The 16832-nt window shown below is 43.0% G+C and overlaps 1 protein-coding gene across 1 annotated transcript in view; it reads left to right on the top strand.

Moving 5' to 3' along the window:
• camta1a (calmodulin binding transcription activator 1a) overlaps positions 1-16832 on the top strand; it is a gene marked incomplete at both ends in the record, with an annotated part of 289669 nt that overhangs the window by 165977 nt on the left and 106860 nt on the right. The window contains 1 exon segment of the mRNA XM_083920379.1: positions 1758-1893. Coding sequence (XP_083776505.1) covers positions 1758-1893 — 136 coding nt within the window.

Below are 16832 nucleotides of genomic sequence, written 5' to 3'. Positions count from 1 at the left end.
GAGGGACGTGTGGGAGAGTGGAGGTGAAGGCTCCTCAGACAGATGAAACAAGAGGGAGAGAGAAAGCAGAAGAGGAGTTGGAGCTAGGGAGGAGACAAAAACAGTCCCTGGTGCGCAGCTTGAGTTGACTGACGGCAAGAAGAGAGGGCTATAAAGAGGGAATAGGAGGAGGAAAAGGGAAGAAGGGAGATCAGCAAGGAGTGAGCACGTCAGTGTGTGAGTGGCGTCTCTCATTAGAAGGTGCTGTCAGGGGCCACAGAGGGGGGACTGCAGGGACCCCACCTCCCTCTTCTCCTCCCTCTCTGCTGGCCCCTGAGATCTGGCCGGGGAAAATGATTGATGAGTGATACCAAGATAAACACGAGCCCTGGCCCCCAAAGGCAGCACTGCAAAATGATGCATGCAGCGTTATAAATAAACCTTGTGGAGAAAAAAAAACTTTACAATAAACAACAAAACAATGCAAAACAACCGTTGGGTTTTCTTATTTTGAATATTGTTAGAGAAGACATAAATCAACCCAGCTTTTGTTCTTTGATTTGATGAGTGCTTCTAGTTTTATATGTTTGTGTGCATGTGTGTTGTGCTTATGCATGTGTTGTGCTTTTGCTTATGCAAAAATCCAATTTCCCCGTGTGGGATTAATAAAGTAATTCTTCTTCTTCTTCTTCTTCATGTAACCCTCAAAGCAATTTCAGTCAAAAGCAACTGGACTTGGTTATTTGTCTAGGAAGACGTTTCACCTCTTATTCAAGAAGCTTCATCAGTTCATGTACACATCTGACCAGGCTGGAGCTGGTTAGATGTGTGAGAATATTCACAGGCCTATGCATGTAAGCAGTGACGCCAACCAGGCTCACCAGCTGACTGGTTGGTTAAGCCCCCCTCAACAGTTACACTACCTCTTCAGCAGCCTGGGCAGGCGGCTTTCCCACTCATTCACTGTAAGGCAAACCTGTTCGCATTTGGGAGAGCTCCAAATGATAGCAGCTGTGTGTGTTGGAGAAGTGCAAAAGTGCATGGGAAACTGATGTGCAGTGTGGCATATGTATGGATTCAAACTGTTGATACATAGCCACTCCACAATGCAAACAAATATAAAGACACCCACACAAAACTATGTTCAACTGCTCACTAATTTTCTGAGTAAGCCATAAATGTTTTATGCTACACTTTCGGTTAATGTTTAACACTGAGCGCCAAATGCCTCTGTTACAAATCGAAGTGGAAAGGCAGATTATCATCAAATACTTACATTATATCATTATGAGCCTACAGGCTGTGGTCTGGTGGAGGGAGAATGAATTATGAATGGAGTGTGAGGGAGGATCTTCGCCTCCCTCTAGGGACTTCCAGCACCACAACTCATTTAAGTTGGATGAATGAGCGATAAGGAAGGAAGCCCCCCACCCTCGTTCTGCTTGCCTTACACACTGTCCTTCATGTAATTTACTCTGTGAGAAGAAATGTCACTTTAGCTGCTCACAGCACACACACTTCTCATTGGGAGAAATGTATGCTGAAGGGTGCTTTGTTCATTGTCAAACTGCGCATACCAATGCTGAAAAACACCATAAAGAAGTCTTGTCATCTAAGTCACTGGTGCATTTTCTGCCAGGCGCAGACTCGTGTCGGGCCTCTTTGTACATCTCTAAAATGAGTCCCCGAGCTGTGCTGTAGCTTTGCCTAAAAATTCTTCTCATCTCATCTTTCTCTCTTTTGCTCTCCCTCTCTCTGTCCTGTCTCCACGGATCCAGGCCGCAGAATGGGTCGATGATATTGTACAATAGGAAGAAGGTGAAGTACAGAAAGGATGGCTACTGCTGGAAGAAGAGGAAAGATGGGAAGACCACACGGGAGGATCACATGAAGTTGAAAGTGCAGGGAGTTGAGGTGAGTGCATTTACAAGAGTTTGGATTTAGAGGGAGTGATTGGGGAAATCGGTGGGGCCGGGGGTGGAGGTGGGGCGGGTGAGAGCCAGCCTTCACCCTGACACAGACAAACACAGGTCTACAGTGAGCTCTCCCCTGGCTGTAATGGAGACAGTCACGTGGTGCAGTCGACCCGTGTCTCCAAGGAGCCTTACCAAGAAACAATGCGGCACAACAATAGTTTTCCCTGGGAAGCCAGTGAAGTGGAACCGATTGTTTGTACCTTATTAAGGCTCTGGATGTTGCCTTTGCTCCAGAGAGCCTACATTAATCTTGCTGGCTCAAAGCAGTACTGTTGAGCTAGCGTTCCCTCACCTCACTCCACGTCACTCCCCATACCAGTCTCAGCCATAAAAGGCCCAGATGTATCCGTCCTTGGCTCACCCAGGCTCAATCTTGCTCAAACTGAGGTGGTGGCAATGCAATGTTGGCACCGTGGCTGATGTAAAAGCAATCCCAATATATATGACCAGGCAAGCCTCATCCCCAGACTCACTCAGTAGAGCTAAAGTTTGGGTTCTGGTCTCTTTCACATGTTTAGCCACAGGGATAGATGCCAGAAGCACAGCTGAGACGAGAGTAAGAGTTAAAGAAGTGAGATTTTGTTTTTTCTATTCGTGTGAGTGCACACACACACACAGTCACACATATTACACAGGCATGTACACACACCTCAGGGAGTGGTGCTGTGAGTCCGTGTCACAGTGCGACAAAGACAAAGCTCAGGCATTCTCCCAACAGGGGCTCTGCTCTCTGTTTGTACTCCTCCAGATATTTTTCACTCCAAGAAAATGGCCCCTTCCTTCACCTTGCCAACTCAGTGTCATCTCTGGTCCTGCAGTGGTCCGATAACCTGTTGGGACTACACATATCCATCCTTTTTGACTGTTACATGTTGTTTTCGCTTCTGACATGCCTGGCTTTGCAGAGGGTTTATTCAGTGAATACAGATTATGTACAGTAACGTATAGCATGTATGCTCTGGCTTTTTCAATCCCCACAGAACACATGTTAGCCTTCACAGAAAGGGATTAGCAGGTGACTCTGCCCTTTGTGGTCTGGTGCCTTACATAAAATGCAAAACTAGCATTTCTTACGCAAATCATGTTTCACTGACACACACATTGAGTCCATTGTTACTAACAGCATTACAGAAGTATGGTACATTAATATGAGCTTCAAACCTCAGTTGATACTAAACTCTACCCTGAAAACCAAACAAATCAGTCGAACTGATGTTTCATTCGTTCTGGCAGATACATCTAGCTGCTTTCCCATTCAGACAGATTTCCAGTCGTCCTGGCATTGTGTGGAACAATCACAACCGTTTATCCAATGTGGGCGGGTTTAAGAGGATGACTGACAGCATCTCTGTCCAGTCTGAAGGTCTGTCCAGCAGTTTTTCAGGCTCACAAAACTCAGATTAAACTGTCAAACTATACAGCGCTGATCAAATATGACTCAATATTCTGTAACTGTATTGCTTGTTTATCATATATAATATTTTCAGAAACACATTTAAGTGTACTGTTTAGCCGTCATTTGAGAAAAATTCTTACCAGATCACTGTTGTTTTCCACTGAGCAAGCACCACCTTTTTGTTGCTGTGATTGGTTGCAGATCTATCCACAATTGTGCATAGAAGCATTTTCATCTGTACTGTTGATAACTCCCCTTGGAAATAAAAAATGAACTGAGCAGGCCCAGACTAATAAGCATTTACAATTAGCCAGGATAAATAAAACCTCAAACTAATACAAAATATGTTTTTTGTTTTGTTTTTGATTTGGTTGGAGTAGAAACTGGCTCTTTTCTGGTAAGCCTGGCTTGTACAGTTATTACAATAGCCAGCTGTTTCCCCAAACCAGTCCTAAAGCATGCATTAACAATATAATAAGCATATATCTAAAGCAGAACATTCACTAGTAAGTGGCAACAGATGTCAGTTGGAAAATGTCCCATCTACTTACTTCTGCTATATCATCGTGGTCCACTTCAGCACATGTGGACCCCCCCCCCCCCACACACACACACACACACACACACACACCCACCCACACCCCAACAGTGTAAAGTACTGTATGCCACTGTCCTATTTTCCAGAAGAGCAGCTGTTTTTCTTTAAAGCAATTCTCTAAACCGTCATCTTCAGTGCTTCTCTTGGCCGGTGATAACGTGTGTTCTTCTGTGGTCTTTTAAAAGTGGACAAGGAGAAACATACCGTCACGGTATAAAAATATCCTGACCTCTGTGATCAAAGCTTTATAAAATAATATTTAAAAAAGGCGTTTCCTGAAGCCATAGTGGAGATTGGCTCTTAAAGTGAGGAATTCCGTAAAATACAACACAAAAGACTCTTGAATCCAGGGCAGCACTCCAGATACACTTTATGTGCTACATATTTTAACTGTACGTAAAAGCTGTGTAGTGATGATGACTTGCCACGGAGGGTCCGATGTGTGCTTCAGTAGGGAGTTGCCCAGTCCACACTGGACATGGACATTGTATTCAACAACATAAGATAAAGCATGATTTTATGAGCCACACACATAAAAACTGATGGCTGTCACTAAGTGTAACTTTCCATTCTGTGATTTTGCCCTGTGAGCTCCAATATGTTGTAAGTCTAATTTACCAAAGCTAATTGCTCTGTTAGCAGCAGTGCCATTGCAAGGTGTGAGGGTGAGCTTAGTGGAGAGAGAGAGAGAGAGAGAGAGAGAGAGAGAGAGAGAGAGAGAGAGAGAGAGAGAGAGAGAGAGAGAGAGAGAGAGAGAGAGAGAGAGAGAGAGAGAGAGAGAGAGAGAGAGAGAGAGCAGGTTGAAGCTCAACATTGGATTTAAATTTTCAGAGAAGTGCTATATAAATACAATATATTATTATTATTATTATTATAATCTCCCAGAAATTGGACTATAACTACTGCTATGTCATATACTCTTCATAGAAATAGAGTGCACACATCGTCTGTGCTGAGTTACGCTGCTGAGACTGTGTTGTGTGTTGTGTATACATCCACATCTTGCAGCCGGGGAAGACCTGAGTCATGTCGTTTAAACACCTCACTTCTCAAGTGTGAGAGAGGGAGGTGATCCATCACTGCTGTAACCAGCCTATGATGGGAATCATGACACGTCATGCACAGTCACGATTCCTGTAAGCACATACAAATGACTTGACCTCTGCCTCCTGTACAGTGAAAGTATAAGACCACAGAAGAGGATAAAGAGCTATCTATTTCTGCTTACTACAGTGTTTAGTTGAAGAAGAGAACGATCCATTTAAATGCATAATTCATATCATACCTTCACAGGGCAGAAGACAAAGAGTTGACAGAACTTGAGCATAACCTCACTTGTTTTACAGGGGAGTCTTTACATCACTCATGCTGTGCTGTAACTGCTGTGATTCCCCTGCCATTCAGTGCTTAATAGAGGTTCTGTGGTTATTACATGGGCCAGGCTTAGTGCACAGAGAGGACAAGTGCTGTGGGTGGTTCAGGCCAGTGATGTTCAGTGGCTCCGGCGAGAGGAATGCTATGAGTCCGGGAGCGAGGGGTCTTCTGGGGCCTACAAGAGGCAGCCTAGCGTGGCAGGAGTAGATGTCAGCTTGTGCTGCTGCTGTCCTGTCCGCTCCGCAGTGCTGGCTCAGCAGCCTGTGTAAACCAAGGATCTACCCCCCCCCCCCCCCCCCCCCACTCTGTTTGAATGTCTTTCTCTATTCCACCATCTTTCTATGTGTCTTTCATCGGCCTGTCCTTTAATTCTTCCTGCTCTTTTCTCACCTCTTGTTCTCCTTACTGTCCTTTCTCTCTTCCTCGCCTCCTCCTTCCACCACCCTCCAAGTCCACAGTCCAGACGGACAGAACCTTCAGTTGGGCGGTAATGCTCCCTGTTCCCTAAAATTGAAGCGCAGGGCATGTTGCGGCATTAGCGGTTAACAGGCCGTGAAATAGCAGCCTGCCTTCCTGACGTCTCCCCCATCACTCCAGGTGAGTTGGCCAGACGGCTGGATAAATGAGCAAGCAGCACCCCCAGCAACCAGCATGCATCTGGGGCACCTGAGGAGAGATGTCCATCAATGATTATCACACCACACCCTACTCTTACTAAACCCAAGTTGTTCACCAGCTCCTGGCCATAGCCAAACGACCACAGGGATCCTTGCAACCACTGTCATAAGGATGTCCAGTGACTGTCTCTCAATCAGGAGCATAAGTTACACTAGATTTTGATTGGCTATATCCACACAGAATGATGTCATCTTATAATTCAGGCTGTAGGTCTCAAATAATGCATAGCTCTAGCATCCCCTGGCTTTACGCTGTGAAATAGCACTGACCTCAAACACATCTGCTTTGACAAACTCCAACTGCTCTCCTTTCTGCTCGTTGTCAAGCTCTACCTCAATACTAACACCTCTTCTTATCTGATTAGCTGTTAATGTCGGCTTAACCCCCCATCTCCTCAACCCCTTCTATCCTTTCTCCCCATTTTTTTCCTAAGCTTTAATAAACTCCCTAAAATGCACATCGATTTCCTCTTAAGTGAAGGTGGCAGTGCCTCTGACTTATTTCATTACCACAGGCTAATTATACCGATTGAAATGAGCTTCTCCTCTTAAGGTGTGCAGTGCTGCTCTGTGCCCCCACGCTCCCCAAACTTTAATGCCAATACAGTTCTCTACCAATTCCCTAATTCCCATTCCTGCCTCAGCTCCAACCCTCCTTCCCTACATCCAACTCTCTCACCATCCACCACCTAAGTAATCAGCTGGTGCATCCTTAGACCCCGTAACTTGTCATTTCATGTTGGATCCACCCTAATGTGTGATTTCAACTGTGCAACTGTGCAATGAAGGAAGGTAATGGAGCATGCTGGTGGCTCAATCGCCTCTGTTCATTGATAATAATGAAGACAAATGTCAAAACATTAGTTGCTAATGTTGTAATGGAGTGGATGCTAGTGGATGCACGCTGGATGCTACACTGCATTGGCTTTCAATATCACATGACCTTCAACATTTAACTCCTCTTTTTACTAGTAGTCTAGCCTTTCTTTTTCCACAGCAAATCGAACATTGAAGTTTTTTGTTTATCCAAACACATTCGTACCTGAATTCAAATTACTTTCTGTAGCTGTTTTTTTTTGTCTGCTAGTGAAAACATGTTAGACAAAAATTACATCTTACAACTTCACAGCCACCTGGTTGGGTTGATTTGGTAAGTTATAATCAAACTAGCTGTATATCTGTGAAATAGAGTTGCTTTGGGTGCCTGTGTGTGTTTCCAGTAGCAGTGGAAGCACTGATTTACAGATGCAGTGACTGATATCACCAGATTGTGAGGCCAGATGTGAGAGGGCACTAAATAAACCCCTGTTTTCTGAGAGGAGGTGTCACTATGCATGCTCTCCATCCTGCCCCAGCTCCAAGTCAACTGTGAAATTAAGATCAGATTACTGATACAGGCAATGCCGAAGGCAAAAAAAAACTTTGTATTTTCCATTTTTATTCAAACTTATAGGCTGTCTTTTAGACTACAAGTGGGCTGCCTGCTCTGTAAAGACAGTAAATCGATTACTGTTTCCATTGTCTTCTCTCTTCTCCTGGAGCCTGCTTTGTTATTCACTATTTTTTCCTTTGCCTTGGAGCTCACACAGCTTTCTCTTCCTTTTTGAATTACCTGATTGTGGAGGAGTTAAAACCAATCTGTGTGTGATATTTCAAAGAACGGTTACCATGGTTATAACTCCTAACCTCCTGCTCTCACATACAGCAGAGTAATAGTCAATGAGTGGTTGCGCAGGCACAGGAAGTATATTTCCGTGTTCCTGCAGGTCTTGTCATTTAGTCACGCTAATAGGTAAACATAAAGTTGTGAAGAGAGAATGGGAAATACTATATGGTATAATGATGAGCAAATCACAGTGGACACAAATTACATTATTACTAAGGCCTTTGTTAGGAACAGCATTTAGCTTTAGATTTTGTAGGTAGGTAGCTGATGGAGCCAGATATCCGTTATAGGTATTGTGTGATTATTATTTTGTTATCCGGCACAGTAGATTAAAGCAGTAATCCCCTCTCCAGCATAATGACTTAATAGGGGTTGTTATGTTGTTATTAGTGACTGAACCAAAGCCTTCGCACATGAACACCTTACCCCCAGCATTGGGAGAGTACACTTTACCCATGGTTTTCTTTAAGACCACAGTAATTAGTTTTCCTCTTTTACTTCTTACAATTGCCGAATCACTCAGAAGCCGTTAAGCCCTCAGTCTGCCTTCATGCTGACCCCTCTATCACCATTTCAATCGTGCAGCCGGATTTGAGGGCCTACTTTAGGAAAGGTTGCTGAAGGGACTTAAATGTATAAGGGGCCCGTCAAAAAGCTGTGCATTATCGACAGCTTCTTTAATTTAATTTACCACTTGTTGCCACATGTTATAGTATTTTCATAACTGGGCATGTCCATAGGGTGCCCTTCTTGATTGTGAAGGGGTTAGGGGGAAATGTCCCCGAGAAAACGGGCTGAGAAATAGTTTAATTTGTTGCAAAGCTTGAGGAATTTGACTTGCATTTTAAGAGTGGCTTTATCAAGGCTCTCCACTGCAGCTTTCCTCCTGGCTTCCAGTGAAAAAGGGAGAACTGGCCAGCAGCTACACACACACATTCTTCACTGCGCCTGTGGTAAAAACCAATTCAGAAGAATAATGGAGCAAAGTAAAATGCAGGAGTAGAGATGACTGTTTTCATTTTTTTTTGGGAGGGGGGCACTTGCCCTCAAAATCTTTCGTGACAGAAACAGGGTTGTTTCCTAGTGCTTCACATGTCACTTATTAATGCTGTTGTTGCACCAAACCAAGTGAGTATGCCAGTGTTTGATATATGTACCTCCATGAGAGTAGCCTAGCAAAGCCAACTCCAGATATGCAAAGTGGGGGCAAGAGGTTTGTAGAGAGGGTGAAGAAAACAGATCACAGTAGGCAGTTTGCAGGGTTTACATGACCCTGTGGTTTGTCGATTCTTTTTGTTTAGTCTCGTGAGTGAAACACAGATCCCTGGGCAACACCGGGCATGAGTTTTATGTTAATGAACAACTTTCACCAAGGCTTTTCCCTTCAACCATTTCTCAAATCCAGGCCAGAATACTATTCAAAGAGTCATCCTGCTCAAAAAACACCACAACCAAGTGGTGCAGTGTGATGTACTGAAAGGCGCACTCTGGTCTAGACCTTAAACCATTGCTGGGGCCAGTTGATTCACTTGAATTTAAAGGATGGAGTTCAAAGGAAAGCAAGTTGTTTCAGCATCAGTTCCCCTTCCCGTATGTCAAGGTGCAAGTTCTTCTGCAAATTCTCTGTTTAATGATCTATAACCGGCTTTTGGCTGGTTCACACATTTCTCGGGCATTTCTATCTACAGGCCAGGACCAAAGGGTCAGCTGAGGTACTGAGTAGAATCAATGAGTGGTTTTCTATTCTTGAAAACCTGTAAAATGCATTATATAGATTGCTTGGAATGCCTTGGGAAGCTATTCATGATATGCCTTTTACTGAATCTGCAAGTTTCTTCCCATCTGTCTTTATCTTGTTCCCTTTTCTCTTTCGTTCTCTCTCTCCTTGTTACTTCTTACTTTTTCTTCCCTTTGGCAAAGCAGCTTTCTCCAATGGTTTCTGTTAATATGGAGGCCATTCCTGTAGCGAAGGAGCAGCACTTTTAATTTGCGGTAAGGCCTTGGCAGAACCAGCACCGGTGTTTAGGATACCACTATACATGGAGGGGCAAGGACTTTAAAACAAAATCATCCAGTGACATTATCTCCTCTTTACTCAAAAAGGCAGTACAACTGGCCCCACAATTCCACACGAACGTTTCTGCCTCATGTGCAAAAAATACAGTATTTGTGTATTGACATTTGCAGTGAGATGAATTTGTTATACTCAAGCGTCTCGCTTATCATCTACCTTTATCTTTTCTTTTTGCTTGGCTATTTATTTTTCTGGCTTCTGCACATGGCCTATATATTATTAACCAGGAACACAGAGGTTTAGATGTAATTTGCCGCTGTTACATTTAATAGCTGCAAAATCAAAATGTAGCATTGCTCCAACACTCATTCTTCAAAGGAGGTATAATGAGTGGAGCTGCAAAGTTCAAAGAGAATGGTTAAGTATTTGTATAGAATTATACGGGGTGAGCAACTATGCTTTCCTCAGAGTGATATTGAAAGGTTTGATATTTTACATGAAAGGGTGCTAAAGAGGAGTTTAACACAGGAAACAGGTTTAACCCTTCTGCTTTGGGCAACAGAGGAAATATGAATGCAGATAAAAAACTCTCCTCATTAACGGTCTTGTCTTGTAAGTTTTGTTAGTCATAACTTTGTGTGTTCCTGACTTATTTTTCTCTTTATTACATGGCTTTGTTGATTACTCGATTCTGATTATGCCATGCAATGTCAGCAGTGGCACAAAAACATTGAAATCATTATTTTGTGTTAAATTTCGAGGGTCATTATTGCGAATACATCACCCAGTTGGGTTTCCATTCGCAAAAATAACCCGCTCACTCTACATTGCCTCTTACTTATCTAACCAAGTAATTTCATTGGACAAGAGGCATTCTTTGAGTGCTGATATGAGAATAACATCACTGGGACTCTACTCGTATCACTGTTTTACAAGTGTTCTAAAGTGTTAATTACATTAAAGCTCATTATCTATCTTAGATCATAACAAACTTTGCAATGCACAGATGAACATATTTCCCACCAATACTGTACCATTTGAGTTAAATTATGAACTGAATGATCGTCAGAATAGGACAAAGGGAAGAAAAGAACGAATGAAATGAATGACTGGCGGCCTCGTTCCTACGACCAAATCACAGCTAGGATGACATTCAGTAGAACATCACTCCCTCTTGAGCGATACTGCACTGGTATTTTCCTATCATCTCTTTTGTATTTGCATTGCATTCAACATTTATATGGTTTAATTCCTGGCTGTTATATCAATGTTAACCTTGTACTTTTCAAAGAAATCCGAATAGATATTCACTTCTATGTCCTGCGCATCACATGCGTCTTTGTCACTGCTTTTTTTTCTTCAGCTTGATTTTGAATGCTGTTTTTGTTTTGTTTTGTGTTATCGTTGTTGTCGTTGTTGTTTTGATATGTATTTTTTGTTGATATTGCTGAAATGAAAGGCAACAACAGACGTGTGGATTTCTGTTTCACATTTAAACGCAGAGAAAGGGTGAGTCATGTGTTTAAGCCGCGGGGGTGCTTAGCTTGTTCTGTATTGTGTGTTGACACAGGTGTTAATTTCGCTGTCACCAAATAATGATGCATGAGACAGTTACGATTGCATCTACAACATGCGTTTCACTGAAAGAATCTCAGGGGAAAACATCTTGTTATTGTATATATATATATATTAATGCATGTATGCCACATATGTGAGTGAATTTCCACACTGAGCTTACACATAAGCCGGTATAGTAAAACCTCGATTCATAAATGGAGCCTGTTATGACTAGAAAATTACGTTTTAAGACACCAAAAAAATCACCTATGTGATAGATGAAAATTGGAGAGATAAAAATGAATCAAAAGGACTGTGGACTGTGGAAAATAAAAGATGAAAAGGAGAGGAGGGAGCAAGAGAGGCTTAGAAGGTGGATGGATGGGAAAGGGAGGAGGGAGGGTTGGGAGGGAGGGAGAGGCTGAGAGTGTTGAGCGGAGAGGAGAGAGAAAGCCGGAATGAACGATATATAGCCCCTGGCAAACAGAAAACAATTGTTACACTGCCTCCCATAACCCACTTCAACCTTAAACAGCAGATTTTTTTCACTCAATTAATTTCTACACATTGGAGCAGGGGCCTTGGCTGAAGCTGGGCTTTTATGTGCTCTTGCAGCTGCAAGGCCTATACACATCTCTGTCTCTGTCTTTCTCTCAGCTCTCTCTCTTTCTCTCTCTCTCTATCTCTTTCTCTCTCTCTCTCTCTGTCTCTAGCTTTCTTTTTTTTTTCTTTAGAAAATGAACATACTGCATCTGAATGGACTGGAACACTTTGAGAGATGAAGCCTGAATAAACAGGGAAATAGTATATATTATAAAAAATAGCACACACACATACAATATTGGGAACTGTTATTTGATTTTCTGGTCAGACAAGAAATGCCTTTTAAACTAATCAGTATTATCATGTAGAGCTCCATGCAAACTTTGAAAATATACATTCAGCTGAGTGCGTTTCGGAAACAGGTTTTCAGTGATTTTCATCATGCCCTACATGTGAGGCTGGTTGAAAGAGCAGCAGGACAGTCAACTCTTAACGTTGATTCAAATGATAAAATCCTGTAGCAGGATTTACACACAAGATGGCTGTAGCACCCGATAATGTAATAATTTCCTGAAAATGTAATAAAAACCCAATAATGTAATCACATGACCAATAATGCCAAAAAGTGCTTTTTATGTCAAGTATGTAAATATACAAAATGTTTAATGCTATTTGTGACAAACTCTAACATTTGACACAGGTTTTGTGTTTGGAAATGTTAGATTTTATGTAGGATTTGTAGGAACAGTGTTGAATGGCAAGTGGTATGTTGTTATCGGGCACAGAATCATTAAACTAAAATCCCTATCAATTGAAAATCACCCACCATGTAATAAGGTGTTACATATTTTATAACAATGTTATAACAGTGTAAGTCAGGGCATTTATTACATTATCTGGTTTATAACATTTTCAATCAGGTTCAGAGCTCATTACATTTCTAATTGTTATTACATTTTGGGGAAAGTATTACATCATTGGGTTCTACAGTACAACCCCAATGGAAAAATAAGATGATGTATATACAAAGGAGTAATAACATTAATAATAATAATCACACTCAGGAGCAAACCGGGCCATTGCGGCCCTTCAGTGGACAGAAAGTAGATTTTTTTTGCCTAAGGGCTGAGAGAGGGAGAGCAGACAGAGACAGATGGACAGATAGATAGGGAAGGGCATGACTGAGCTGTGTCTGTGTGTGGTGAGTGAGGGCCAGTCGGAACAACATGAATCATGGCTCCAGTTGAGAGAGGAGGAGATCAGATCAATAACAGCCCAGAGGAGGGAGAGGAGCAAGAGAGAGAGAAAGAGGATGAAGGGAGGACACAGGAGGTGTTCATCACTGGACCACCCCGACTCCCAGCATGCTCCCTTTTTCTTTCTTTCTAAGCCTGTATAGTAATGTATTGAGCGAAACCATGGTACAATTTCTCGCTGAAAACTAAAACAAAGATACACGTATAGATGCAGACAATGTGCTAATGTGTCTAAGTATGACATATTGATTATTCAGATTAAGTCACTTAGAGGCTATTCCTGGTCATTCTTTGCAAAGGAATGTAAGGATATTCTTGCACCCATTTCACTTCAGCAAAGCATTGAGCTACACTTGATCTAATGAGATGCTTTTAAAGTGCATTTCAAAATGTTATAGTCAAATTTTGAGTGTGCAGTTTTTATCAGTTGAAAGGAAAGCACTAAACGATTAATTAATCTCGCTTTGCTCTTGAAGCCAGTCTTGATCAGCGTGTTTGATTGTGCATGAGCGAATTTAGTTGCTTGCGCGTATGTGCAGAAAGTGTGTATTTTTGTCTAGTGCAGGGGAGTGCAAAGGCTCAGCAGTGGTCATTTCTCATTAAGTGACCAGTGTGCCTAGGGAAAAGCCTGTTTTTTTTTACAGAATATGTGTGTGTGTGCCAGGAGCAGCTACAGAGTTAGCGGCCAGAATGGCTGTCTGGATGTTTAAGCATGCTATGCACACAAGTGTAAGATGGCCAAGCTACCCTCCACCATTGTACCGTGGAACAGGCAAACAATTTTTCTCATCCCTCCTTTTTTTATATAATTTGGTCGATAAAGGTGAAGGACATTTCATCGCTATTTCTTTCTCCCGACTCCCTCCTCCTCCTCGCTCTGCTCTGTCTCAGAGTGAAATCCCGAGATAAAGCTTGGCGGCGCTCCATGTTTAATGGAGCTTAATCCCACAGATTTAAGATACGGAGCTGTGAGGTAATTCCCTCGTGCCCATCTTCACTAACACAGAATGGTCATGTGACCACCTAATTCTGCCCCTTTGCTAGATACAGACAGAAAGACAGACATGTGGACAAACTGATAACAAACAGAACATTACTCTGCCAAGGACAATTGTGTTTGCTTTTAAAGAATTTATCAGGAAAATGGTTGGGGTTTTTCTCAGGATCACAAAAATGCTCACTGACTGTCTGCCATATTTCAACTTTGCCCCAGTAAAATGTGGTCATGTTTACTTTGGCTGGTCAGTCCACCTCCCTCTTGATGGGGGGATTTATAAATTAATCTGCAACACAGAAATGAATATGAGCCAAAGTGAGGAGTTTGGAGAGTCATAAGTAAAAGCTTAGTGTCCACAGACTGGACTCCAGCCACAGCATCACGTCACGACGCTCGGAAAGAGTTAAGAAGGGTTGGAGACTATTTGGAGAAGCCATGTGCTGGGAAGTATTATACCCACCAACAATCCTCCTTAAGTGATGAGCTGACACTAAGCAATTTACTATTCACCCTGCCAGTGAAAATATTTTCAATCTGAGTGCATAAAACTCCCATGGCAGGCAATACGCCAAGCACTCTTCTTCCATCTGACACTTTTTGTTTCAGAATAGCCACTGTGTGGTTCAATTTACCCCAAGACATGCTTGTCAGGCCCGCCTGACATGAGCTGCATTGTCAGTGTGTGAAACAGTCCACATGGATGATTGCAGAGCAGCACTGGTTGTTAGTGGTAGTCAGTTGGGTTTGAGGGAAAGAAAATGTGCATGTTCTCAAATATGCCTGTTTTTAGTATACGTTAAAAAGGATCTTGAAAATGAAATAAGCAGTTCAACTTATTTAGTCTGTACTAGTATGATGCCTCTGTTTACTACATGCAACTCCCCTGAGATTTCTTTGTCCGCTCTTATTCCACCTTTTCTCCCTTGGCCCATTGTTTTCTTCCCTTCCTACCATGTTCTCTTGTACCCTCCCCTGCCTCTCAGGTATGAGACACCTAATTGTCACGGGCGTAGAGGCGAACAGCTGAGTGAAAAACAGAAACACTGTATAGTAATTGTCCAAAACAAAAACAGCAGGCCTGAGCACTCAGAGAAGCCACACACACAGGCATCAGGATGTCAGTGTACTGGGGCAGAAGCTGAATGTTGGGAGCTGTTTTTGTGGTTGTTTATGTGTGTGAGTGTATGTTTTTGGCAGGTGGGGGGCACATCGTCCTTTATAGCTGCACTCTCTCTGGCACTGTCACTTCAAGGTCTCAATCGCTTGCCATTCTGGGCCCCAACCACTGCCAACGCAGCCGATCCACCTCTGCCAAGGTCCTCTTCATCCCTCTGCTACTGCTCTTTTCTCTCCTCCTTTGCATAATTACCCAGGTAATTGTGGAGTAATTGACTGCATCACCTGCTCCTAGGAAGCTCTGGCATTGTTTAATAAACAGCTGGAATATGCACCACATGTTGTTGGAGAGAAAGAGGAAGAACATATTGGGGCAGAAAGGGGAAGTCTGGAAATTGGGAAAGAAGGTAGGAGGAGGACTGAAAAGAGTTGGGTGGTTGGGTCTGAAAAGAAGGCAGTGAGAATGTACACATGCTAATTTCCCAAACTCAGACGCGCAGATATAACGTTCTCTAGGCAAGTGGTGAACTTGTTATGCAAGGTGAACATATTATTGCCTGTGGAAAGATTAGTGAGGGAGAGGGTAATGAGAGTGGGAGATGGATAGATCTAGAGACACAGGGAAGAGAAGAGGCAACAGAAAGTGAGTGAGAGAAAGTTTTAGGCATGAGAGAATGAGATGGATAGATGGAAGAGGGAGCAGCAAAAGGAGAGAGGGGTGAAGCGAGCCTCTCAGGGCTAATGACATTAAGGAGGTCTGATGAATCGACACCCGCTGAGTGTTATTGACGTCCCCTGAGCCTGCCCAGGCAGAGCCAGCCTCCCAGCTCGGGTATTGGCTAGTCCTGCTCCTCAATTAGACTGCCTGATTAGATTCCCTCCGTTGTGCCCTCTCATGGGGTGAGCAGGGTGGCATGATGGATGTGATGGGCAGGATTATCAGAGGGGGGTGTCACCCATGCCCCGCCTGGGGGGCATCAGACGATGGGTTTGACCAGTCGTCGCAGGGGCGTGTAGGCGTAGGGCAGGGGGCGCGGCGCGACTCTCTTATTGAGGCTGTCAATCATTGCTGCTTACAAGATAGAGGCTGTGTCTCTGCACAGAGATGCACAGGGGTAATTACTATCCCATCTCACTTGGCATCTAGATATATGAGGCTGTTCACAACCACTGACCTCACGTGGCAACCCTTCACCATCTTTGAAATCGTTTGAAAATGCTCAATTTGCATATCCTGTCCTTCATTCACTAATCCTTCAAAGAGGGACTCAAATGTGTCAGTGCTTAGATACTGCAAGTGCTTTTATTTTAGTGTGCTATTCATTTACCAATGTAAATGTGAAAAAAACAAATCTCCAGACTTTCATTTTCCTTTCATAAGTGTTCCTACATTAGTCCACAATGTTGAAGATTTGGTAAGGTGTGTCCTTAACCCTATTCTCTCCATGTTCTGTTAGTGACAGTTTCTCACAACCATTCATCAACATCTTGGCTCTTGTGGTGCAAAAAATGGGGCAAGTCAGGTAAGTGTCCCAATTCAGCAGTTTTGAAAGGCAGTAACTAATGATATCTCAGGAACGGGGGCTGCTGCTGTTTCCCTGAGAACTTTCCTTCCTGTTCCATTGTGTGTTTGTGTGGCTGGATAGCTAGCTAATGGCCTGTCTCTGATGAATTAGGGGGTCT

This window comes from Echiichthys vipera (genome assembly GCF_963691815.1).
Source record: "Echiichthys vipera genome assembly, chromosome: 9".
NCBI classification, from domain to species: domain Eukaryota; kingdom Metazoa; phylum Chordata; class Actinopteri; order Perciformes; family Trachinidae; genus Echiichthys; species Echiichthys vipera.
This window is presented reverse-complemented; position numbering and strand designations above follow the sequence as displayed.